Source organism: Chiloscyllium plagiosum, unplaced genomic scaffold, assembly GCF_037043375.1.
Source record: "Chiloscyllium plagiosum isolate Xiang-an unplaced genomic scaffold, Cpla_swu_hap1 HiC_scaffold_6, whole genome shotgun sequence".
NCBI classification, from domain to species: Eukaryota; Metazoa; Chordata; class Chondrichthyes; order Orectolobiformes; family Hemiscylliidae; genus Chiloscyllium; species Chiloscyllium plagiosum.
In genome coordinates, this window is record NW_028270144.1 from 59,963,980 (window position 1) to 59,989,975 (window position 25,996).

The window sequence follows — 25,996 nt, forward strand, 5'->3', positions numbered from 1 at the left end:
TTTGGAACTGGATAATGAACCTGGCCAGGTGTTAGACTTGGAGGTAGGTGAGCACTTTGGAGATAGTGACCACAATTCGGTTATGTTTACTTTAGTGACGGAAAGGGGGAGGTATATACCACAGGACAAGAGTTATTGCTGGGGAAAGGCAATTATGATGCGATTAGGCAAGATTTAGGATGCTTAGGATAGGGAAGGGATGAGCACAATTGAAATGTGGAGCATATTCAGGGAACAGCTATTTCATGTCCTTGATAAGTACATACCTGTCAGGTAGGGAAGAAGTGGTCGAGCAAGGGAGCTGTGGTTTACTGAGGAAGTTGAATCTCTTGTCAAGAGGAAGAAGGAAACTTATGTTAGGATGACACATGAAGGCTCAGTTAGGACGCTTGAGAGTTACAAGTTAGCCAGGAAAGACCTAAAGAGAGAGCTAGGAAGAACCAGGAGAGGACATGAGAAGTAGTTGGTAGCGAGGATCAAGGGAAACCATAAAGTTTTCTACAGGTATATCAGGAATAAAAGAATGACTAGAGAAAGATTAGGGCCAATCAAGGATTGTAGTGGGAAGCTGTGCAAGGAGTCATAGGAGATCAGGGAAGTGATAAATGATTTTTTTTTTCAGTATTCACACTGGAAAAAGACAACGTTGTCAAGGAGAATATGGAGATGCAGACTACTAGACTAGACGGGAATGAGGTTCACAAGGAGGAGGTATTAGCAATTCTGAGAAGTGTGAAAACAGATACATCCCCTGGGCCGATCTTATCCTAGGATTCTCTGGGAAGCTGGGAGGAGATTGCAGAGCCTTTGGCTTTGATCTTTATATAATCATTGTCTACAGGAATAGTGCCAGAAGACTGGAGGATAGCAAATGTTGTCCCCTTGTTCAAGGGGAATAGGGACAGCCCTGGTAGTTATACACGAATGAGCCTTACTTCAGTTGTGAGTAAAGTGTTGGAAAAGATTCTAAGATATAGGATTTATAATCATCGAGAGAGGAATAAGTTATTAGGGATAGTCAATACAGTTTTGTGAAGGGTAGGTCATGCCTCACAAACCTTATTTGAGTTCCTTGAGATGAGGGTAAAGCGATTGATGTGATGCATATGGATTGCAATAAGGTATTTGATAAGGTTCCCCACGGTAGGCTATTGCACAAAATACGGAGGCATGGGATTAAGGGTGATTTAACGGTTTGGATCAGAAATTGTCTTCTTTCTGCTAGCCAGAGGATGGTGGTTGATGGGAAATATTCATCCTGAAGTTCAGTTACTAGTGGTGCACCGCAAGGTATCTGTTTTGGCTCCACTGCTGTTGGTCATTTTCATAAATGACCTAGATGAGACCGTAGAAGGGTGGTTAGTAAATTTGCAAATTACACTAAGGTCAGTGGAGTTGTGGACAGTGCTGAAGGATGTTGCAGGTTACAGAGGGACATTGATAATCTGCAGAACTGGGCTGAGAAGTGGCAAATGGAGTTTAATGTAGGAAAGTGTGAGGTGATTGACTTTGCAAGGAGCAACAGGAACACAGAGTACTGGGCGAATGGCAAGATTCTCGGTAGTGTAGGTAAGCAGAGAGATCTGTGTCCATGTCCATAGATCCCTGAAAGTTGCCACTCAGGTTGATAGGGTTGTTAAGAAGGCATATAATGTGTTAGCTTTTATTGGTAGAGGGATTGAGTTTTGGAGCCACAAGTCATGCTGCAGCTGTACGTAACTCTGGTGCGGCCGCACTTGGAGTACTGTGTACAGTTCTGGTCACCACATTATAGGATGTGGAAGCTTTGGAAATGGTTGAGCAGATTTGCTAGGATGTTGCCTGGTATAGGGGTAAGGTCTTATGAGGAAAGGTTGAGGAACTTGAGGCCATTTTCATTAGAGAGAAGGTTAAGATGTGACTCAATTCGGGCATGTAAGATGATCAGAGGTTTAGACAGAGTGGACAGTGAAAGCCTTTTTCCTTGGTTGGTGATGGCGAGCATGAGGGGCCATAGTTTTAAATTGAGGGTTGACAGATATAGGACAGATGTCAGAGGTAGTTTCTTTAATCAGAGTAGTTGGGGCGTGGAACTGCCTGCAATAGTAGACTCTCCAACTTTAAGGGCATTTAAATGATCATGAGGGAACCATGTGGATAAATATGAAATAGTGTAGGACAGTTAGACTTCAGATTGGTTCCACAGGTCGGTGCAACATCAAGGGTCAAAGGGCCTGTACTGTGCTGTAATATTCTATGTTTAATGTTATTTTTCTGAGCAAGTGCATTGGGGCAGACAAAAAGCAATGAATAATTCTCCTGACAGTTTGTAGATTCTCAGCTTTTTCAGTTATTAGAGGCCTAATATTCCCTGAGATAGCCAATACTAAAATCTTTCAAACGTTGCTGCCATAACTGAGGAAAATTAAGGCCCTAAACTTCCTGTAGTGCTGAGGCACTCTTGGTTTTCCACAAGTTCAAGAACCAAGGAATCCAGATCAGGAATTTTGAGATGAAGACAACTGGCAGAGGCATGTGATTTTGATTTTAGCCTAAGCTGAGAGACCATTTCATATGTGGCATTAACGATGTGATCATGCAAAAGTGCCCTACTGGACTTCAAACAGGCGCACAACTGCTTTTGTCTCTAGAAAATGCAGAAAGGGGAGCATGTGAGTTATAGGGTATTCTGATGGAAGTGGTAATCCTTCTCAGACCAATTGAGCTTGTGGGATATCATTCGAATGAAGTTAGTTGTATAGCTTCATTCAGGACATATCCTAACAGAGGGATTCCAGCAAAACAAAGCCAAGTCTCAGTCAAACAGTTAAAACTTTCTCAGGATCTGGACCTGCAGGCCATTGTAGTCATGCAAGTATGCAGGTTCGAGGCAGCAAAGGAATCTCTTTAGGCCTGAACTAAGAAACAGAACTCATAGGCCAGTGTCTAGGAGAGTGCATACCCTGGAAAGACCACTTACAGCTGGCTTAGAACAGTTAATATCCAAATCAGAACCAATCAAAATGAGCGTCTAGTTAAATGGTCTTCCAGTTCTAATAGCGGTCAATACTGATACCTATTGGGATTGCAGAAGCCGTCTTAACCAAACTTTGCTCTGGACACCAACCCTTAAGTTTGTATAAGATCTGTCAAGCTGAGAACCTATACTAGGAACATTTACAGATTAAGGGTACAACTTTGGCTCCAGTCTCTTATGAGAAGCAGGTGGTTCAGTTACAACTGATTGGAGTAAAAGGTTTGGGCTCAACCTTGATGGGGTGAAATTGGTTGAGAAAGATTCAGTTTGGCTCAACATTTTTGATTAGAAAATGGCTTCCTGAGTGAAGTCCTAATTAAATATCTGGATGCTCCTCTGGAAAGTCTAGGACTATCAGAGGCCAAGGCCACCTTGCATGTTGACCAAGAAGCAATTCCACCATTCTGAAAATGCCATCTAGAACCATTTCTATTGTGAGCAAAAATAGAGACAGAAATCAGAAGGTTGGAAACCAACCAGTAATGTGCAGAATGGGCAGCACCAGTCGTACTGGCTGTGGGACTTTCAAACAAATGGTAAATTGTTTTTGTAGCAGGATAAATACCCATTCCTTTGCATAGAGGACTTCTACGCAAAATTGCAGGGGGAGGATGTCCTTCACGATGTGCATTTTCAGAAGTATGCTATGATTAATACTCATAAGGGCTTGTACCAATTTTCCAGTGAATGATGGTAAACTTTTTAAAAGGTCTATCCCAGGTCACCACTTATCTGGAATGATGTGCTAATAATGGGGCAGACCAATAAAGAGCATTTAGAGAACTTAGGACATAGTGCTTAACCATTTCTCCAAAGCAGGAGTATGCCTTAGGAGGGAAAAATGTGTTGCAGGCACCCCAAGTGATCTACTTGGGCAACAAAGTTGATAAGACCAGGTTACACCCATTGGAAAATAAAGTGAGGGTGATCAAAGGTGTCCTGGCTCTTACCTCTATATAGAATATCCTTTATTATCATGTGTACTCCAGTTCAGAAGTATCGTGAAAGGTTTTTACAATGGCTGCCTCTAATGGTACCATCTTAGATACAAGCACCTACGTACAAATCTTGGATACGAAAGAGGAATAAAAGGGAAATAGTAGTAGCATTACTTACACTGTCTAAAAATAAGTTAGAACTAAGATAGTTACAGTCCAGTAAAGAATTTCAGATTTACACTACATTGCAGCAGCTCAGCAGACACATGATCTGACTGCCTGTGCCAGGCCCCAGTCCAACAACAGTCCTTCTCAGCTCCAGGCTTCCAGTCAGCTACACCAAGATAACTTGCATTGCCCCAGGACTCCCTTTTCCCCTCGCGCTGCTCCAGGACTGCTAAAAAGAGGGGGACCAAAAAAGAACAGGCAGAGCAGAGAAGCTCCAGGTGGAGCATCCTACTCTGCCACCATCTTGCTATCTATATTTGAGCTTAGGTTTCATTCTTTGGGTTGGTGAATTATTACAGAAAGTTCACACGTCATCTGGCCTCCATCCTGGCACCATTACATCTGCTATTGAAAAAGGCTCAGCTTTGGAAGTGGTCTTATAGCCAAAATGTAGTCTTTAGGGAAGTGAAGAATCAGTTTTCGTTGTCTAATGTGTTGACACACTACAATCCCAAATGAGATGTGGTGCTGACATGCAGTGCCTCCCCACATGGTATCATGGCAGTGTTGACTCACCAGTGGCCCGGCAGAGAGAGAGAGGACCAATAGCATTTGCTTCCCAGACTTTGGTTGATACCGAACAAAGATACACCCAAATAGAAAAGGAAGGTTTGGTGGTCATCTTTGGTGTAAGAAAGTTCCACCAATACCTTTATGGATGAAAACTTATAATAGTAACAAACCACAAACCCCTGCTTGAGCTACTTAAAGAGGATAGGGTCATGCTACCCATAGCTTCAGATTGAATTCAGCAGTGGGCTTCTGAACTGAGTGCATTCGATTACAATTCATCCCCAGTGGTTCTACCATTAGAACAGTGTGTTTTGGTTTTAAATTCTCTGGACATCTGTCAGACTATATGGACACCACAAAATCCCATCCTGGCAAAACTAAAACAGCTGCTGGTGATGGTGGGGAAAAAAAAAGGGCCATCACAACCATAATTGAAATCTTTTTGGACTCAGTGAGACCAGATCACCATCAAGGACAACATATTATGGGGAGCAAGAGTGATTGGCCCAAATAAAGGTCATAGCCACCAGATACGGGCTGAACTCCACCAAGGTCTTCCAGGAGTTTCCAAAATGAACATGTTGGCAAGACATTATGTCCGATGGCGAGGACTGGATGCTGACATAGCCATGTTGGTGGGGAGGTGCCCACAGTGCCAACAAGGAGAAAAACTAGTGCCAGCAGCTCCACCTTATTTGTGGGAGTGGTCAGGTAAACCCTGGACTTAGTTACATTGACTATATTGCCCTTTCCTGAGCTCTGTTTTAATCATCGTGGATGCCAATTCAAAGTGGTTGGACTTGCTTAAAAATTCATTTGTCAAACAGGATGACTGAAAGTTGAAAGCATCTTTTGCAATACACGGACTCATGTATTGGAAGCGTAGGCCGCAGACAATGGACCATTATTTACCAATCAGGAAGTTGCATATTTCCTAAAGTCGAATGTGTTATGGACGAGGCCAGACCCCCTCTAAACATTGCAAGACGTAGCCCAGACCTAATGTTGCTCATTGTTTTAAGCAGGTGTACCACAGATATTCCAAGAACGATGCAGTTGGCCAACCCATATAATCTTGTAAGTAAATTCTGTTTTGTTTAAAATTGCTAAATGAAACACAAACAAAAGAGAACAAAATACAGAATAACTTAACCTATCCAAAAACCCAACAGATTATCCCAACTTAATGATGCTGTTTCAAATACTTGCAACAATCCCCATTAAAAACCCCTTGGCACAAAAGGTAAAAATCACAGCCTCTTACAGGAGAGGTCAGAGAGAGGGAGAGAAGTGGATTAGCATTGACCTGCTTCTTTGGGTTCAGCAGCTTTTACAATTGCCTGACTGTTTTAAGGGAATAGCCAGATCAAATCAAACCAAAGAAAAGCTGAGCTGGGAAAATTGGCCACTCCCCTTTCCTTGTACAAGTATTTTTTTAAAAAGCCTTTTGCCTCAGACAGTATCTGTTAGTTATAATCAAACTGACCCTAAAACCCATCCAATCCCAGACTTTTCAGAGTCTGTCTTTTACAACTCTCTGGGGGGGGGGGGGGGGAGCCAAGAAGACCATAACCTTGTTAAAGGAGCAGCATCATCACAAATGGCATTCAGCATGCAAGAACAGCTCCATACCATCCATCGTCCAATGGTCTGGTGGAAACAGCAGTTCAAATGTTGAAAGCAGGCTTAAGGAAACAGCCTACAGCTTCACTCAATACCGAACTGTCCCAGGTCTTGTTTGATTACAGGCCCACACCTCAAGCAACTACAAGGATAGCTCCAGCAGAGTTGCAAATGGGGAGAAGACTCCACATCAAGTTAAACCTAATCTTCCCAGACCTAGGAGGGAGGGTGAAATGGGATTCAGAAGCACAAATGCAAAATACAAGACTCCTTTAAGTGAGAGAGGCGGTTTACTTCAGGGGATGAGGTTTCGTGTCAAAACCATAGGAATGCACAAGATGCTTGGCTGATGTGAGGTCAGTCCTGTGATGTATAACCTTCAGCAGAAGAGGCGGTTCTGAACAAGCATGTGGACCACATGAAAACTGAAACCTTGCAAATATGGCAGGAGTAAAACATATCCGGTCCCTCAGAACATCTGACAAGGTTATCAGAACCAGAGCATTCTCCCCTTTCGCTGAGCATTGAAGAAACCACTGAGGACAAAATGGGCATGGCAGATGTCACCACCTCAAATCCGCTACTGCCTGAAGATGAATTTCAGCCAAGATGCTCCAGGCGTAAGAGGTAGGCTGTAGTCTGGTACACCAAAACAGATTTGGAAGAATGAGACCAGAAGAAGCCACAGGAAAAAGAATGGGTCCACGTGCTAGGACTTAGAGGCAGAGGGATGTGATGATTGGAATGAGGTTAGTCAGGCTGACATCATGGAATATAAGTTCCCTGATTGGGCTGCTTCAATCAGGGAGTCGTGGCTGACTGGTATAAACACGAGTGTTGTGGTTCTATTCACTCTAGTAGCCAGTTCTGAGCTAGCTGGGTCTGTGTCACTTACAGTGCATGTGTAAATAAAGGGTGACTTGGTGACGGGATACTAGCCTTCATGGATTTATCTCAGAATACACATGTCTTTTTACTGGTGGTGGTTATCAGTTTTTTTAAAACAGCAATGTGGACATAAGTGCCAAGGCCTGCATTTTACTGCTCATCCCAAATTACTCAAGATGGATGTAGTGAACAATTACCTTAAATGCTGAAATGTGTGGTATTATCACATCCACAATGTTAGTAGAGATGGTGTCTCAGGACCTATATTTAACTTAACGATGTTTTCAATTAAGGTGACATATGCAGCTGACACCAGTGTTCCCATTCACCGGCTGGACATGTTCAACTGGCTGACAAAAGTTAAGACTTTAGAATTTGCAATCATAGAAGCCTGGGTAAGTTACTGCAGTTCAGTTTACAGATAGGAGACACTGTAGCCACAGCTAGTAGTGAAGGGATGAATGTTTAAAGTGGTGGATGGGGTGCTGATCATGCATGCTGCTTTCAAGTGGATGATGTCTAGCTTCTGGAGTTGTTGGAACCATCCAGACAATCGGATATTATTTCCGTACACTTCTGATTTGTTTTAGATTTTGGATATTATCCACTTCATTATCTAAAAAGCTATGTGGTTCAGAACACTCTGAAATTATCATTCTGAATTTATGATGGACAGAAAGTTAATGATAAAGCAACCAAGTTGTCTGAAACTAGGCACGACCTGAGCAATCCCCACAGCCTATTAACACAGCCCTCTAGCCAAGATGGTTGGCCTCCAACAATCTAATGTTTTGCCTTTAGGTTGATAAGAGGGCACCAGATATTTTCCCTGTGGTTCCTAATTACTTCAACTTTACTCAGGATCCTGAATGCAACACTCAGTGAATGTTACCATGATGTCCACAACAGTCAGTCTCCCTTCACGATGGAATTCAGCTCCTTACATCTGCAACAATAGGTAAGTGAGATTTAGGTCAAGTTGTTTTTTCCCTGTTGGTTCTGCAACAAATGCCACGGCCTAGTCTGAAGGCTATGTCATTCATAACTCGAATATTTACCATTGAGCGACTCATTATGAGGGTCTTTGAATTTCTCCGCTCTTGCTATCAACGGTGCTTCTCCCATTTGGTATTCAACATGGAGAAGTAGTGGTTCATCAGCCAAGAGAGAAGCTAAGTATTAATCAGCAGGAGAATCCCTTGCCATGATCCCTTGATGCCATAATTGTCAAATGGACCAGATCAGGCAAGGATGGTAGATGTCCTAACGGGCAACAGTGAAATAAATGGGTTGATGATGATGATCTGGTAGTTTTGTTGATGCTTGCCAGATAGTTACTTTTAATTCCAGAATTATTTAGTTAATTCATGTCCCTAGCGGCCATAATGGAATTTGAAATCATGGGTGAAAATTAGGTGGTGAGGGGCTTGCTCCTTGGAAGGAAAGATAAGATTGTCAAGGAGAATACTGAGGTACAGGCTATTAAACTAAATGGGATTGAGGTTCATAAGGAGGAGGTGTTAGCAATTTTGGAAAGTGTGAAAATAGCTAAGTCCCCTGGGTCAGATAGGATTTATCCTAGGATTCTCTGGGAAGCTAGGGAGGAGTTGCAGAACCTCTGGCTTTGATCTTTATGTTGTCATTGTCTACAAGAATAGTACCAGAAGACTGAAAGATAGCAAATGTTGTCCCCTTGTTCAAGAAGGGGAGTAGAGACAACCCTGGTATTTATAGACCAGTGAGCCTTACTTCAGTTGTGGGTAAAGGGTTGGAATGGATTACACAAGAGAAAATTTATAATAATCTAGAAAGGAATAATTCGATTAGGGATAGTCAACATGGTTTTGTGAAGGGTAGGTCATGCATCACAAACCTTACGGAGTTCTTTGAGAAGGTTACCAAACAAGTAGATTAGGGTAAAGTGATTGATGTGGTGTGTATATAGATTTCAGTAAAGGGTTTGATATCCCAAATTCAATTATTCCTTTCTAGATTACTATAAAGCATTCCCCACAGTAGGCTATTGCAGTAAATACAGAGGCATGGAATTGAGGGTAATTTAGTGGTTTGGATCAGAAATTGGCTAGCTGAAAGAAGACAGAGGGGGATGGTTGATGGGAAATGTTCATCCTGGAGTTCAATTACTAGTGGTGTACCACAAGTATCTGTTTTGGGGACCACTGCTGTTTATCATTTTTATAAATGATCTAAATGAGGGGGTAGAAGGATGGGTTAGTAAATTTGCAGATGACACTAAGGTCGATAGAGTTGTAGAGTGCCAAAGGATGTTGCAGGTTACAGAGGGACATAGATAAGCTGCAGAGTTAGGCTGAGAGGTGGCAAATAGAGTTTAATAAAGAAAAGTGAGAGGTGATTCACTTCGGAAGGAGTAAGAGGAATACAGAGTACTGTGCTAATGGTAAGATTCTCGGTAGTGTGGATGAGCAGCGAGATCTTGGTTTTCATGTACATAGGTCCCTGAAAGTTGCCACTCAGCTTGATAGAGTTGTTAAAAAGGTGTATGATGTTTTAGGTTTTATTGGTAGAGTGATTGAATTTCGGAACCGTGAGATCATGTTGCAACTGTACAAAACTCTTGTGTGGCTATATTTGGAGTATTGCATACAGTTCTGGTTGCCACATTGCAGGAAAGATGTGGAAATATTGGAAAGGGTGCAGAGGAGATTTACCAGAATGTTCCCTGGTATGGAGGGAAGTTCTTATGTGGAAAGGCTGAGGGACCTGAGGTTGTTTTTGTTAGAGAAGTTTGAGAGGTGACTTAATAGAGACATACAAGATGATCATAGGATTAGATAGGCTCTCGTTGTCCACCCTTTCACCTCGGATGTGATAGCTAGCCAGAGAGGACATAGTTTTAATTTGGGGGGAGATAGATATAGGACAGATGTCAGAGGTAGGTTCTTTGCTCAGAGTAGTAAGGGCGTAGAATGCACTGCCTACAACAGCAGTAGACTCGTCAACTTTAAGGGCATTTAAATGGCCATTGGGTAATATGGATGATAATGGAATAGTGTAGGTTAGATGGGCTTCCGATTGGTTTCACAGGTCAACGCATCATCAAGACTGAAGTGCCTGTACTGCGCTGTAACATTCTATGCTCTCTGTTAAGTTCTGAAGTATAAGTGGAGAGGAAAAACAGTGATACTGTATTTTTGGAGATACTCCCAATGGACAAAAGGCAGTTTTCAAAGATTGTACCCACCTCTCTTCCCGCTATTTTGAAAACTTAAACACTTGCCTACTGCTAATGACATGCATTTTCATATGTACAGAGTAAAAAAAATGTTTTTAATCAACCTGGTTGGACACATTGTGACATACCTCTGATGGGTAGGAACTTCCAGATCTTCTAGTATAGAGTTAAGAATGCAATCACTGAGCCTCAAGGCCTTAACCATCTGTGCTTATGCAGTTTGTAGGTATATGCTCATCTGGTCCAAAATTATTTAAAAAAATTGAAAGTGCTTTATGGCATTCAATGCTGTAAGCTTTATTTACCAGCACTAGGACTTATAGAAAATTACCAAAATCTACACTCATCAACCTTCACTTGTGCCTTTCCTTGAGTGCGCAATCCCATTTCTCTATTTCCTCAAAATGTGACCTTAAATATAAATTGCTACCCTATTGTCTAAGTCTATAAGTTAGCTCACTGAGCTTAGAGGTTTGTTTTCAGAGGCTTCATCACCATACTTGGTAACATCATCAGTGAGAGTCTCTGGTGAAGTGCTGGTAGTATGTCGCACCTCTCTATTTATAGGTCTTGTTTTCTTAAGCTGGGTGATCTCATTTCCAGTTCTTTTTTCAAAAGGAGGTAGATAGGATCGAAGTCGATGTGTTTATTGATGGAGTTCTGGTTAGAATGCCATGCCTCTAAGAATTCTCGTGAGTATCTTTGTTTCGCCTGACCTAGGACGTGTGTGTTGTCCCAGTCAAAGTGGTATCCTTCTTTGTCTGTACATATAGAAACTAGTGATAGTGGGTCATGTCTTTCGGTGGCCAGTTGGTGTTTTTCTTTTTCTATTCCTTTTTTTTTCTTTCTAATTCTGTGTAATTTGTTAAACTCCTGTTTCTCTTGTCAGAAAACTTGTAAGTTTATTTCCTAATGCCAAAGTTCCATTTGTCGACACGTATTGAGAACAAAAGTGCATTAGTACTGACACTCGGATATAGCACTTCCACTCTACTCTCTGGGAAGCAAAATCTGCTTGCCTAACTGATTTCCATCTACTAACCAAGGTCTGGACATATTACTTATTACATCTTGCATTTCATACCCAAAATGTCCGTCTTTTCAAAAACTGGTTGATTTCTGCTTTGTGTTTTCTAGAGATAAGATATTCGTTGTACACAAGTCCAATTATAGTCTCACATATTACTATTCTACACAAAGATGCACCACCTACATATCTATATATTAGTAAATCAGTGATAGTTTTATATCATGTTTCAACTCCATATTTAATCAGTCACATTGTGGAACTCCATACAAAATTTTATTTCACAAGGCTTTTTCTCAAGGTACAAAATATAAGTTGTCATAGAATACCAACAGTGTGTAAACAGACTATTAGGCCCAACAAGTCCATACTGACCCTCTGAATGTCCCACCCAGACCCATTACCCGACTCTATTCCCCCGATGAATGCACCTAGCACCTGAACACAATGGGCAATTTAGCCTGGCTAATCCACCTAACCTGGACATCTTTGGCCTGTAGGAGGAAACTAGAGCACCCAGAGGTAACCCACACAGACACGGGGAGAACGTGCAAACTCAACACAGACAGTTGCCCAAGGCTAGAATGGAACCCAGGCCCTGGTGCTGTGAGGCAGCAGTGCTAACCACACTGTCACCATGCCACTAAAATAGACATGCCATACCTGGTAAAGATAAGGCAGTTGCACCATGTCTAACCCAGCAACCTGCCCTATATTCAATCTGAAATACTCTACAATATCTGTATCCATACCTGGCTGAAGAGAAACAAAATCATTTTATTTTTCATATTGTTGTCACACTTCAATAAATAAATTCCACCGTGTAGTGTATATGAAACAGATAAACACCTTACCTTTTTGGTTAATGTATAAACTAACTGGTACAGCAAAGGGCTACAGTCGACTCTGAGTGTGTAGTTACCTGTGTAAAAGATGGAAAGATCAAGATTAAAAGGACACGAACAAAAAGGCGCAGTTAATCACAAATTGCAGCCCACAATTGTTCCAATGGAATGCTTATCTTTGCAAGTGCAGCAAAACTTATGTTTTAATTGTTTCAATGTCAGATATTGGTGTCATTTTCTGAGCATTTAAGTTATTTTATTGCAGTTTTTTTTAAAGAAACAGTTCAAAGAACACTATTGACCTTCGCTGAATGACATCACACAGGCCTGTTCAACAAGCATCATGAAATTGAATGCTGGTGATCAGTCAATACTCTTCACAAATTTTTCTTCAATTAGTTCTGTAAAGAGAGCTCCATAATTAAGATATTATCAAGATTGACAAAGGCCAACTTCAGATATGGATTTATTTATAAGGTATTTAACAAGCTGTAATCCTCCTTAATTAGTAACTCCTTGCTGCCCAGTGAAAACACACCTCACGTGCAAATGCATGAGATGTAGTGAGTTGCACCTAACATCAAGAACCAGACTTCTCAAGAAATTCTGCCACAAGTCTTACCATAGTCCACATTGTTCCAGCCCCTAAAAGATTCCATCCAATATCTCTGGCACAAAATAAATGTATCTTGGGAAGTTTCAACACAGATATTCGAACCAGAATCTTTGGATTGGTATAGTTTAAGGAATGGAGGGAGGAGAGGTCACTGTTTGCTTGATTCTGCTCCACCATTCAGTGGAACCATAGAATATAGAACCATAGAATCATAGAACCATGTTAACTCTGTTCTTTTATGGAAATGTCATTCTTGGAATTTAGGTGGAACTTGTCTAAGACAATGAACCTATCGTTGGTATGGAACAAGTCATTCTCATTTATTTCACTTCACTGTATTTCATCAATGTAGGGTTGATAGGTCAAGGCAGACATCTGCTCAATGATGTCTGCTTCAAAACTTCATGACAACTGCTTTGTCAAAAACAAGGTTCTGTTAAGAAATCTGGTTGATCTCTGTCTTTGTTTTCCCAACACTAAGGAAAACAAATTTTATTAGATTCATCATGTTTACAACATTGGGGGAAGCCATTTGGCCCATAGTGTCCACACCACTTAGTAAACATTTGATGACATTACTTCAATTTTCTGACTCTTAGCCCGTAACCCAATAAGCTATGATAACACAATTGAATCTCTAAACACTGCTTAAATCTTGAGAGTTTCTAACTCAATCATCCTTTCAGGCAGTGAGTTTGAGATTCCCACCATCCTCTAAGTGGTGTACTTAACTCTTCTCTTATGTCCTGTCTTACTTCTTGGTTATTGACCCCTCTACAATTGGGAAAAAAGAGCCTCGCTATCCACACAATCTACAGAACATTACAGTGCAGTACAGGCCCTTTGGCCCTCGATGTTGCGCCAACCTGCAAAATTAATCTGATGCCCATCTAACCTACACCATTCTGTTATTATCCATACGTATGTCCAATGCCCATTTAAATGCCCTTAATGTCAGCAAGTCTACTATTGTTGCAGGCAGGCCGTTCCACGTCCTGAATACTCTGAGTAAAGAAACTACGCCTAATATTTGTCCTAAATCTATTGCCCCTCAATTTAAAGCCAAGTTCCCCTCTCTGTTTAGCCTTCACCATCTGAGAAAAAAAGGCTTCATTGTCCACCCTACCTAACCCTCTGATTATCTTATACATCTCAATTAAGTCACCTCTCAACCTTCTTATCGCCAACGAAAACAGCCTTCATTCCCTCAGCTTTTTCTCATAAGACTTTCCTTCCATACCAGGCAACATCTAGTAAATCTCCTCTGAACCCTTTTCAAAGCTTCCACATCCTTCCTATAATGCGGTGACCAGAACTGCATGCAATACTCCAGGTGCGGCCTTACCAGTGTCTTGTACAGCTGAAGGATGACCTAGTGGCTCTGAAACTTAATTCCCCTTAACAATAAAAGCCAACACACAATATGCCTTCTTAACACCCTATAAAACTGGCAACTTTCAGGGATTTATGCACGTGGACACAGATCTTCTGTTCATCTACACTGCCAAGAATTTTATCATTAGCCCAGTACTCTACATTCCTGTTACTACTTCCTAAGTGAACTACCTCACGCTTTTCTGCATTAAACTCTATTTGCCACTTCTCAGCCCAGCCCTGCACCTTATTTATGTCCCGCTGTAACCCGCAACATCCTTCAGCACTATCCACGACTCTGCCTACCTTAGTGTCATCTGAAAATTTACTAACCCATCCTTCTACGCCCATCTCCAGGTCATTTATGAAAATGACAAACAGCAGTGACCCCAAAAACCGATCCTTGTGGCACACCACTGGTAACTGAGCTCCAGGATGAGTATTTCCAATCAAGCACCATCCTCTGGCTTCTTAAAACTAGCCAATTTCTGATCCAAACCATTAAATCACCCTCAATCCCATGTCTTCATATTTTGTGCAATAGCCTACCATGAGGAACGTTATCAAACACTTCACTAAAATCTATATACACCACATCAACCGCTTTATCCTCATCTGCCTGTACATTCACCTTCTCAAAGAACTCAATAAGGTTAGTGAGACACGACCTACACTTCACAAAATTGTATTAACTATCCTGAATCAAATTATTCCTTTCCAGATGATTAGAAATCCTAACTCTTATAACCCTTTCCAAGACCTTACCTACAACCGAAGTATAGCTCACTGGCCTATAATTACAAGGGTTATTCCCACTCCCCTCCTTAAACAAAGGAACAACATTTGCTGTTCTCCAGTCTTCTGGCACTACTCCAGTTGACAACGATAAAGTTTGAATCCAAAGGCTTTGCAATCTCCGCCCTGGCTTTCCAGAGAATCAAAGATAAATCCCGTCGGTCTCGGGATCTTATCTATTTTCAGATTTTCCAAAATTGCTAAAACTTCCTCTTTGTTAACCTCAATCCCTTCTAATCGTGTAGCCTGCATCTGTGTTCTCACTAACATTGCTCTTTTCCAATGTGAATACTGATGTAAAGTATTCATAAAGAACTTCCCCATGTCCTCAGATTTCACACACAACTTTGCACTACTATCTTGTCCCTACTAATCTTATAGCATTTAAGGGAAATTGGCATATGAAGAGAGTGGTTTATTTAGGACTATCTTTATGAGAATTTAGAAAAATGAGGGGGCATCTCATAGCAACCAATAAAATTCTAATATGATGATTGTAAATGCAGGACGTTGCTCCTGATTAGGAAGTCCACAGTCTAAGGTTACAGAGTAGACCATTTAGGATTGAGATGAGGAAAAATGTCTTCACCCAGAAAGTGACAAGCCAAGGAACAAAAAGCAGTTGAGGTCAAAACGATTTTTTTTCTGGGAGGAGATAAATACAGTTCTTAGGGCTAAAGGGAACAAAGGGTATGGGGCAGAAGTGGAAACAAAGTAGTGAATTGTATGATCAGTTATGTTCATAGCATATAGTGCAGCAGGCTTGAAGGGTTAAATGGTCTCCTCCTGCTCCTATTTTCTCTGCTTCTCTATATCGCTATAGGTCCCCTCTCAACTTTCACTGCTCCAAAGAAAAGAACCCTAGCTTGCCCAGTTAAGACAGCTCCTTGCAAATCTCCTCTGCAACCTTGAGAAAACACATCCTTCCTATGTTGTGATCATAACAGTATGCTGTACTCCAGCTGTGGTCCCAAATAGTTTTTCTGCAGTTCCAGTTTAAAATCTCTGCTCTTGCATTCTAAGCCTCAGCCAATAAAGGAAAGTAACCCATTGCCTTCTTAACGATCTTATCTACTTATACTGCTGCCTTCAGGACCTTTGGATATGTACACCAAGGTCCCTCTGATCTTCAGTACTTTCAAGGATGCTACCACTCAATGTGATCCTTTTCCTTGTTAGCACTGCTAGACGCATTAACTTACTCTTCCATTTGCCATTGCTCTGCCCAGCTGACTAGTCCACTGATATTCTCCTGAGGTTTATGGCTAAGTTCTCCCTATTGTGCCAAGTTTTCTGCCATCTGCAAGCTTCTTGATCATACCTCCTATACTTAAGTCCAAATCATTAATGTACATCACAAACAACAAGGGCCTGAACACAGAACCCAGCAGAATCTCATTGGAACCAAACTTCTACTCACCAAAACCTGTCTCTATCATCACCCTCTGCCTTCTGTCTCTTTCAATTTTGAATCCCATGTGCCATTTTAACTTGTATCCCAAGAATTGTTACTTTCTTGGCCAGTCTGCCTTGATTGACCTTATCAACAGTCTTGTAGTCCATGCAGACTACATTATATGTAGAATCCTCATCAACACTCCTGGTTACCGCCTCTAAAAAGGTAATCAAAAAAACTACAATCAAGTCCTTAACAAATTTATACTGACTTTCATGGATAAATCAATATCTCTCCAAGTGTAGATATATCTTATTCTTCAAAATTCTTTCTAGTTTATAGAGATCTGTTTCTTGATTAAACTTTAAAAATAGAAAACACAGGGATTAAGTTAGCCTGGAGCAGTGTTTTTAGAGCAGTAGGACAGTGCTATTTTCTGGGTCTCTAGATTGCACCTTTGTGAATTCTTCAGCTTCTCAGCTCATTATCACCATCTGCAGCAAGTGCAGCATACCACAGTCATATGTCTGAACAAAACTAGGCAAGGTTTACCACTGCTGACTACAAGGTGCAAACTAGAATCCCACAAAATGCAAGGCTGCCAGAAGTTACAACACTAGTGAGAGAGTCCGGAAAATAGAGGAAGCAAGAAGTGAGTTTAATAAGGTTAAATGAAATGTATTTGAATACAAGGAACCTGAGGGATAAGACAGATGTGCTGAGGGGAAACAAATATAGAAATGGCTAGAGAAACTCAATAGGTCTGGCAACATCTGTGGAGAAAAAGAGTTAACATTTCAAGTCCAATGATCCTTCAGAACAGGCACAAAGGGTACAGAATGGTATATGGGATTATGCTATCATAGCAATATCAAGTCTTGGCTGAAAGATTGTGAGGATTGGCAACTCAGTTTTCCTGGTCATCGAGTATTAATCTAAAATAGAGAAAGCGATAGAAGAGGAAGAGGTTTGCAATATTGATCATGGATCATCAAATGTAACCCTACACATAGAAGCAAAAACCAGGGAAGAGGCAACCTCGTTTTTGGGTATTTAGATTAGATTACTTTACAGTGTGGAAACAGGCCCTTCGGCCCAACAAGTCCACACCGCCCCCGCCGAAGCGCAACCCACCCATACCCCTACATTTACCCCTTACCTAACACTACGGGCAATTTAGCATAGCCAATTCACCTGACCTGCACATCTTTGGACTGTGGGAGGAAACCGGAGCACCCGGAGGAAACCCACGCAGACACGGGGAGAACGTGCAAACTCCACACTGTCAGTCGCCTGAGGCGGGAACTGAACCCGGGTCTCTGGCGCTGTGAGGCAGCAGTGCTAACCACTGTGCCACCGTGCCGCCCATGAACTGTATGTACTGTAGACTCCCAAACAATAGGAGAGATAGAGGATTAAATATGTAATCACATTTTAGAGAAATATAAGAAGAAATTGATAGTATCAACAATGGACTTTAAATACCCAAATATGAACAGGGATGTTTTTAGTGTGCAAGTTATGGAGGGAGCAAAACTCTTAAATAGCAACAAGGGGATTTTTTTTGGCCAATACTTAGCCTAAAAAGGCAGATGAAAAGAACTAAATAAAAAGAGCAGTTTACGGCAAGTTCTGGGCTTTTAATATGACATAGTCTCTAGAAGAGTATAAAAAGTACAGGGTGGAACTTCAAAAGGAATTTATAAAAGCTGAGAGTGCATGAGAAAACATTGGTGGGTAAAATAAAGGACAACACAAAGGTGTTCTTTAAATATATAAAGAGCAAAGGAATAGCTCAGGAAAGAGTAGACCCTATTAGGGACCATAAAGTTAATGTGTGCAGATACAGAAGATGTGAAACAGTCCTCAGGAACTACCTTGTACCAGTTTTCACAATGGAAAAGGATGATGCAAGTCTAGACATCAGGGTGGAGAACTGTAAAGTATAGAATAAATTAACATAACATTTCATTTCTTTAAATGCCCCCCTGAGCAGTCAGTGTAAAGAGACATAATCTCCTTTTTGACTAATACACTATTGTAACCAATTTCTGTCTATAGCTCTTGACTCGATCACGCTCAAGTCACCACCTTTTAATCACCTGGAAACGGAACAATATCATTTCTGCTGTTAGGTTTCCCAAAATAGAATCAGATCGCGTATGCTTCTTAATTTATCTCTGCTGTATGTTCAGACAAGATAATAAAAGTCGATTCTTCATAACCTTCTGAGCGAAGTGAATTCCAGCCAGTGCACGTTTCACAAGAGGTCAAATTCTATAAATAAGGCTGGCATTACACACCTATCAAAGGATCTAAAAATACTAAGGTTGCAATTTTGATTTTGTTCCTGATAACAATTACTGCAAATTTCTTAGCATTGAATGGAGACTATTACAACTCAGTTATGGTTCAAAGCTAAATTGTAGGTCACTTGATTTACATCATGTTTGATGCAATCAAAAATACAGTCATTGAGTTCAAGACTAAGTGGTTGACATACCATGACAGATCTCCTGCAACAGCAGCTACAAGTAGTGATAGTTCAGGACTGACATGCACAAGCATTGTGTTTTGTTCTTTCCATTCTAATGGGACAACATTGCAATAAAAAAAACATGAAGCAGTTAATTGCTCAGATATGGTTTTGAGATGGTAGTCAAGTTTTTGAATGGTACATTCTGCTCTCTTGCAGGGATTTCCAAGGCACTAGGGTTCTAGCACAATGACCAAACTTTTGATTCATGAGGTTGGACGTTTGCTCACTGAGCTGGTAGATTTGTTCTCAAACTTTCCGTCACCATGCTAGGTAACATCATCAGTGAGCCTCCGATGAAGTGCTGGTGTTCTGTCCCACTTGCTATTCATGTGCATTGGTCTGTTGTGGTGAGTGATATCACTTCGGGTTCTTTTTCTGAGAGGTTGGTATATTGGGTCGAAATCGATATGTTTGTGAATGGAGTCTAGGAATTCCCGTGCATGTCTTTGTTTAGCCTGTCCCAGGATGAATGTATCGGCCCAGTCAAATTGGTTTCCCTCTTTGTCTGTGTGAATGGATACTAGTGATAGTTGGTCATGTCTTTTGGTGGCTAGTTGGTGCTCATGTATCCTGGTGGTCCATAGTTAGAATTTCAGATATTATTATTGATAAACCATTAACAAGTGTGGTATACGATTGACTGATGGATACACAAAATAACTGTGTATGCAGAGACGCACACTTTACAAATTGATTTCATAGGTGAAGAATTGACAAAGAAATCTGATACAGTTGTCTTATTTACCTTCGATGGCTGAATCTGCATTGATGTATGCCACTCCCCGCTCCTGTAGTAGTTTTGCATTGTCCTTAATGTAAAAATATCAAAACATTATTGAAACCAGCAATAATTTATGCATTCCTTTATCTGATGTCCCTATACGTATGCATGTGTTACCTCATTCATTGGTAAGTTCAAAGTTAGTGCTTCATATTACGAGTTACTACACTTCAAAGGTACTCAATTGACTGTAAAGTATTTTTAGATGCAAGAGGTAGTAAATGGTGCATGCGAGTTTCCTACTTAAATGGTAATAAATTCAGAAGAATTCAAGAAACAATTCCTAATATGAATAATTTCCTTAAGATAAAATGGGAGATAGAAGCTTTCTAGCTATTGCTAAGTAGACAGTCTACCTCGATTCTGACTAAATTTACCTTCCTTCTGGAAATTATCAGAACATAGCAATTTATTTTAACATTTAATCCAAGTTTCTTTACAAACTATTTTTAACCTATTTTCCTATTTCACTGTAAATATTTGTATTTGTTAGAAGAACAGCAAATTTGAATTCTACATTTAGTTTTAAGGGGAGAAGAGTGGAGCTACAACTAGTATTTTAAACTTAAATAAAGGCATGAAAGCTGAGCTAACCGGAGTGGACAGTGATACCTTACTAGGGGATAATGTGATGATCCCAGCTGATAGTAATATGGAACACGCAACATCCCAGAGAGAGACCTGGCTTGGAAGATTATAAATTTTATTTTTGTGATTTGTTAACTGTGGTGATCAGTCACTGAAAATATTCACAAGAGGCAGCCAATGTACTTTTAATAAAAAGAACATAAAAGTTTATTACATAAACAAAAGAGAAAGGAACCTTGGGCCAAATTTTCTAAGGAATGGCAATCTCAGGCAGATAACTATTTTGTTTCAAAAATTCCAAAGTAATTTAAAATCCAACACAGATATAGCATTGCTGAGATGAAAAGTTGCAAACTAAATAATTAAAAAGGGTGAAATTACAATAGAAGTTGGAGTTTTAAGAGAATTGTGCATTTCATTGTTTAGAGATTGAAATTTAGACATAATGGACCTATTCTTTGTTGTAAAATTTCTAACAACTTACCTCTGCCCACTCTGTGGAGCCCAATAATCCAAATTCTTCTGCGTCCCAGCTGGCAAATATTATGGTTCTTCTGGGCTTCCAGCCTACATAAAATCAAATAATAGCAATGCAAAATGTTTGCCTTTAAAAGGCATATTTTTTGCTCATCAACTCTCACTTACCAACAGTAGTAATAACAAACTGGTTTTAGTATTAAGCCCTAAAGATAGACAGTAATAACATGCTACATAAGGCAAACATCTAAGCATTGCTTTGTTCACAAGGAAAGGTGAACATTTATACAATAATAAAGGAAAATACTGCGGATGCTGGAAATCTGAAGCAAACACAGAATGCTGGAGAAATTCAGGTTAAGAAGGAAACACACAGACAGGTTGTACAATCAAATCTGTACAGTCGATTGTGCTTTGGGAATTTCACTTTCAAGGCCAGCATTTGTTATCTACCTCCAATTACCTTTGAGATGGTGGTGGCAATCCACTAAAACTATTCTAGTCCAGAGGGTAGAGGGAAACTTTCAGTGCTGTTGGAGAGGAAGTTCTAGGATTTAGACCTATTGATAGTGAACAAATGATATAATTTTCAATCACAATGATGTGTGGTTCGGAGAGGAATTTGAAGGGGTGATGTTCCCATTCATCTGTTGTGCTTCTCCTCCTGGTGGTAGGATTTGAATACATTTGAGATGGATTTGAAGGAGGTGTGGTGAGATGTAGGAGATCTTGTCGACAGAATACACTTTGGCACCAGTGACTGTTTAAGACGGTGGCTGGAGTGCTGATCGCATCATCTCTATGTAAAGACCGCTTCTTTTTAGTTTTCTTTATGCTTGATTGTCGACCAAAATGGGAAAAGGTCTGTCTTCAACCAAGGACTGAGGAAAGAATTGCTGTACTTTTAAAATCAGGTCACTGAATTCATTGGGGGTTGTGTTTATTATCCAGTTACTTTGCAAGCGGTAGGAGAGTGGAGATAAAATGCCATAGCACTGGAGTGTGTGTATGTGTCTGTCTGTTTATCTGTGTTTGTGCATGCCTGTCTATGTGTGCAGAATGAGGTTCAGTCAAGAACAGATAATTGGTTGGTGGAATTGCAACTTGTTGTGGATGCCAGAAGTCATCAATCTAACAACAGTTCTGTTTTCTGGGCAGCTGAACAGCTGGTGTGTGAGAATTATGTAGAGGCAAAAAATCTTCAGACTTGAAAGCAGGGTCTGTCTGTTTCTCTATAGCAAAGTAATTCGTGCCTGGAGCAGTCAGTGATTCCTCCCACATTTATTAAAAGCTGTTGCCTCTCATCAGTAACTGTGACACTGAATGATTAATGTCTAAATCCCTTGTGTCTTCAGCAAAGAACAGAAAAAATCTGGAAGGAAGGAGACCAGAGACGTGAAGATCTTGAGAAGATAAGGAAACCCCTCATCAAAGCCTATGGACTGGTGCTGCTAAACTGTGGTTCCCAGTAAATCTTCCTCTACTCATACATATTTTATTTGTACATCTGTTTGTATGCAGGGATTTTAAAGGGGGGGTTAAAGTTATATGTTGATGGTTCATAATTTTGTTTACTGATGGCTAGAACTTATTTCTAATGAACAGTAGTTTGTGTTTGGATCAGCCATGATCCTATTGAATGGTGGAGCAAGCTTGAGGGGGTGAACAGCCTACTCCTGTCCCTATTTCTTATGGTCTTACAATATAAAGTATAGGAACATGATCGATATTTTCTAGTAACCTGATTCTATCAGACAAGAAAATTGTGGATTTTGCATACTTGGATTAAATAATTTACTTCTGTGGAAATCTGAGTATTATGCCTTGTGAATCTGTGCACTTGGGCTGTAACATGAACAACTGAGTTGGTGAATATGGCTCATTATTAAACAGCAACCCTAGTTGTAAAATTAGTAGTGCACCCCTTAGAATAACCAGGAATAGTCTCAACCATGATTGTTTCCATGTTACTTGCAGAGGTTAGGCTCGTTTAAATTGTCACTTGGATATTGTGACAGATGTCTGCTTGTGCATGTGGAACTGTACTTCAGGAAAGGTTGGTAAGTTTCAAGAGTAGAGAAAATTCAGTAGACAAAAGGCCAGTTATAGTAGTAATGAGAAGGTAATCAGGTTGGCTTTGAGTTCAGAGTACTGTTTGTTAGGCAGAAAATGTATGATTGCGATACTTGCTGTTAATTGGGAGACACTGCTGTATTAAATGTGACAACTTAAATTGAAATCGAACAGTAAATCAAAGAAAAATGGTTAAAGCCAGACAAATAATCAGAGTCAAATAGAAAAAAAATCTTATATAGCTAAATTAATGGAAGACAATTTGAGACTACACAGTACAGCCAATAGTTGATCATGCAGATAGCTAACCAATTCAAATCCAGATGATGGTGGTCATCTAAGATTGACCAATTGATTAATTGCAATTTAATTTAAACTTTTCAGTTCAAAATACTAAATACAGATATTGCATTGTGTGAGATTCAATCAATTGTATTTCTCAGTCTCTGAAATTAAAAAAAAGAGTTAAATTCATCTACATAGCAAAATGGTGCCATTGTTTGTAGTACACTCAGAGACTTTTACCTTCCTCCATAAGCTTTGTAAAACTTCTCACTGCCTCATGTACAACAACTGCTCCAGACATTGGATCAATACCACCAAATCCCCAGGCATCACGATGCCCTCCAAGAATGACATACCGATCTGTAACAGTAAAGAAACACAGAAACCATTCTTTTCTCTTTATGTACAACAGAATCTTCACCAATACCAGTAGGCAATCCCACTTTTTTTTATTGAATAGAAGGCTAGTGATGTGTTATGAAACCATAAGGTATCCATATGTTAACGTTAAAAGTGAAAACAATATTTTTTAGCTTTTGTGTTCAATAGCATGCACTTCCGGTTCAAATGGTAAATAAAGTTCTCTACATTTGATACAATCTCAGAACTCCTCTACTGTATAATTTGCTAGAAATTATTCATTGGATATTGTACGCAATGTTTTACAAGACAAATAAATCCCAGCACTACAAAAATATGCAATCTTTTGAAATATAAAATTGAAATAAATCCAGAAATACTCTCACCTGGTTCCAGTGCTCCTCGAATTTTGCCAATCACGTTGTAAATTCGTCTAACCTCATTTCTCGTATAAACATTCATTCTGACTTTGCTAAAATTTAAAATAAATCTTTTAGTGTTCCAGTGAAAGAAGTCATTCAAGTACTAAAGTTAATATTCACTTCATCCATTTTATACTCTTGCCACTGGAAAGTTCAGCCTGTGGGGAAACACAGGTTAACAAGAACAGGAGTGAGGGTTTAAAAAGGATTTGAATAAATTACAGTAAGAATGTTTCAGATAATTTGAACTGTTGGAGGTTGAGATATGAAAGTTCAGTCTAAGCAGCTTTGAATAGTTGAGTCTGGATGTGACAAAAAGCATGGATGAAGATTTAGCTACAGATGAACTTAAAGTTTGGAAGGGTGGTGGAGGTGGATGGTCTTTGTGATGGACAGGGAATGAATTTCGATGATGGCTGAACTGTTTATGTTTGAATTCCACTTTGATTCCCCTGCCTAGAATCTCTATTTTCAAAACATTCCATTGAGTATAGGAGTTGGGATGTCATGTTAGGGCTGTACAGGACATTGGTGAGGCTATTGTTAGACTACTGCATTCAGTCTTGGTGTCCCTGCTATGGGGAAGATGTTATTTAATTTGAAAGGGGTCAGAAAGGATTTACAAGGATGTCGCCAGATTGGAAGGTTTAAACTGCAGGGACGGGCTGAAAAGCTGGGATTTTTTTTTCCCTGGATCATTGGAAGCTAAGGGATGACCTTGTGCAAGTTTTTAAAATCATGAGGGACGTAGATAGAGTGAATAGACAAGGTTCCTCCCCCAAGTGGGGGTGTCCAAAACTAGAGGGCATAGGGTTTAAAGTGAGAGGGAAAACGTTTAAAAGGGATCTGAGGGGCAACACTATTTCACGCAGAGGGTAGTGCATATATGGAATGAGCTGCCAGAGGAAGTTGTGGAGGTGGGTACAATTACACATTTAAAAGGCACCTGGATGGATACATGATTAGGAAGGGTTTAGCGGGATATGGACCAAATGTTAGCAAATGAGACTAGATCAGTTTAGAAATCTGGTCAGTGCAGATGAGTTGGACTGAAGGATCTGTTTCCGTGTTGTATAACTCCATGACTCTAGACTCCGCCTCCACTGCCTTCTGAGGCTGAGAGATTCAAAATCACACTAACCCTTTGAGAGGAATAAAAATCTCCTAATCTTTGTCCTGGAAGACCAACATCCAATTTTAAAACAGTGTTCCTTAGTTCTGGACTCCCCCAAAAAAGGAAACAGCCTTTCCACATTTTTCTCATCAAGACCTTTCAGGATATTTCAAGTCTTCTATCAAGCTTCCCACAACCTTCTCTATTCCACTGGAAACAAGCCCAGCCTATCCAACCTATCCTCGTAAGAGATATTTAGGTATTATTCCAAGCATCAATCTAATAAACCCCTCTGAACCATCTCCAATGCCTTTATATCCTTCATTAAACATATTCACTTATATTGGAGATGTAGTCTCACAAATGCACTATATAACTTAAGTATAACATACTGACTTACTGTGTGCAATTCTTCTCATAACAAAGGATAGCATTTCATTGGTTTTCTTGGTTGTGAGTTGTACTTGCATTATAACTTTTGAGACTCGTGACAAAATACTTAAATCCTCTTTGCCTTGGAATTCTGCAGTCGGTTTCCGTTTAAGTAAAAGTCTGATTTTATATTCTTCCTGCCAAAGTAAACAATTTCGTATTCTCCCACATAAACTCCATCTGCCAGATTTCTGCCCATTCTACATGCAATTGCAACTTCCTGATGTCTTCTTCACAATAGCCAGCAAATATTCATTCCCTTCATCTCTTCATCTAAGTTACTGACATAAATGATAAAATGTTGAGGTCCCAGAATAAAGTCCTGTGAGATTCTACTGATCACATCCTTGCAATCAGATCAATTTATGCATGTTCTTTGTTTTTTGTCAGCCAGACAACCTTCTATCCATAATCCATACCCCCAGACCAGCTTTTATTTTCACAACAGCCTT

The 25,996-nt window shown here is 40.1% G+C and overlaps 1 protein-coding gene across 1 annotated transcript in view; it reads right to left on the reverse strand.

Moving 5' to 3' along the window:
- Positions 1-25,996, reverse strand: part of naalad2 (N-acetylated alpha-linked acidic dipeptidase 2) — a 153,813-nt gene that overhangs the window by 65,278 nt on the left and 62,539 nt on the right. The window contains exons 9-13 of the mRNA XM_043691542.2: positions 23,963-24,048; positions 23,457-23,576; positions 20,866-20,948; positions 19,758-19,821; positions 12,302-12,369 (exon numbers count right to left, since the gene is read on the reverse strand). Coding sequence (XP_043547477.2) covers positions 12,302-12,369; positions 19,758-19,821; positions 20,866-20,948; positions 23,457-23,576; positions 23,963-24,048 — 421 coding nt within the window. The remainder of the gene's footprint in view (positions 1-12,301; positions 12,370-19,757; positions 19,822-20,865; positions 20,949-23,456; positions 23,577-23,962; positions 24,049-25,996) is intronic.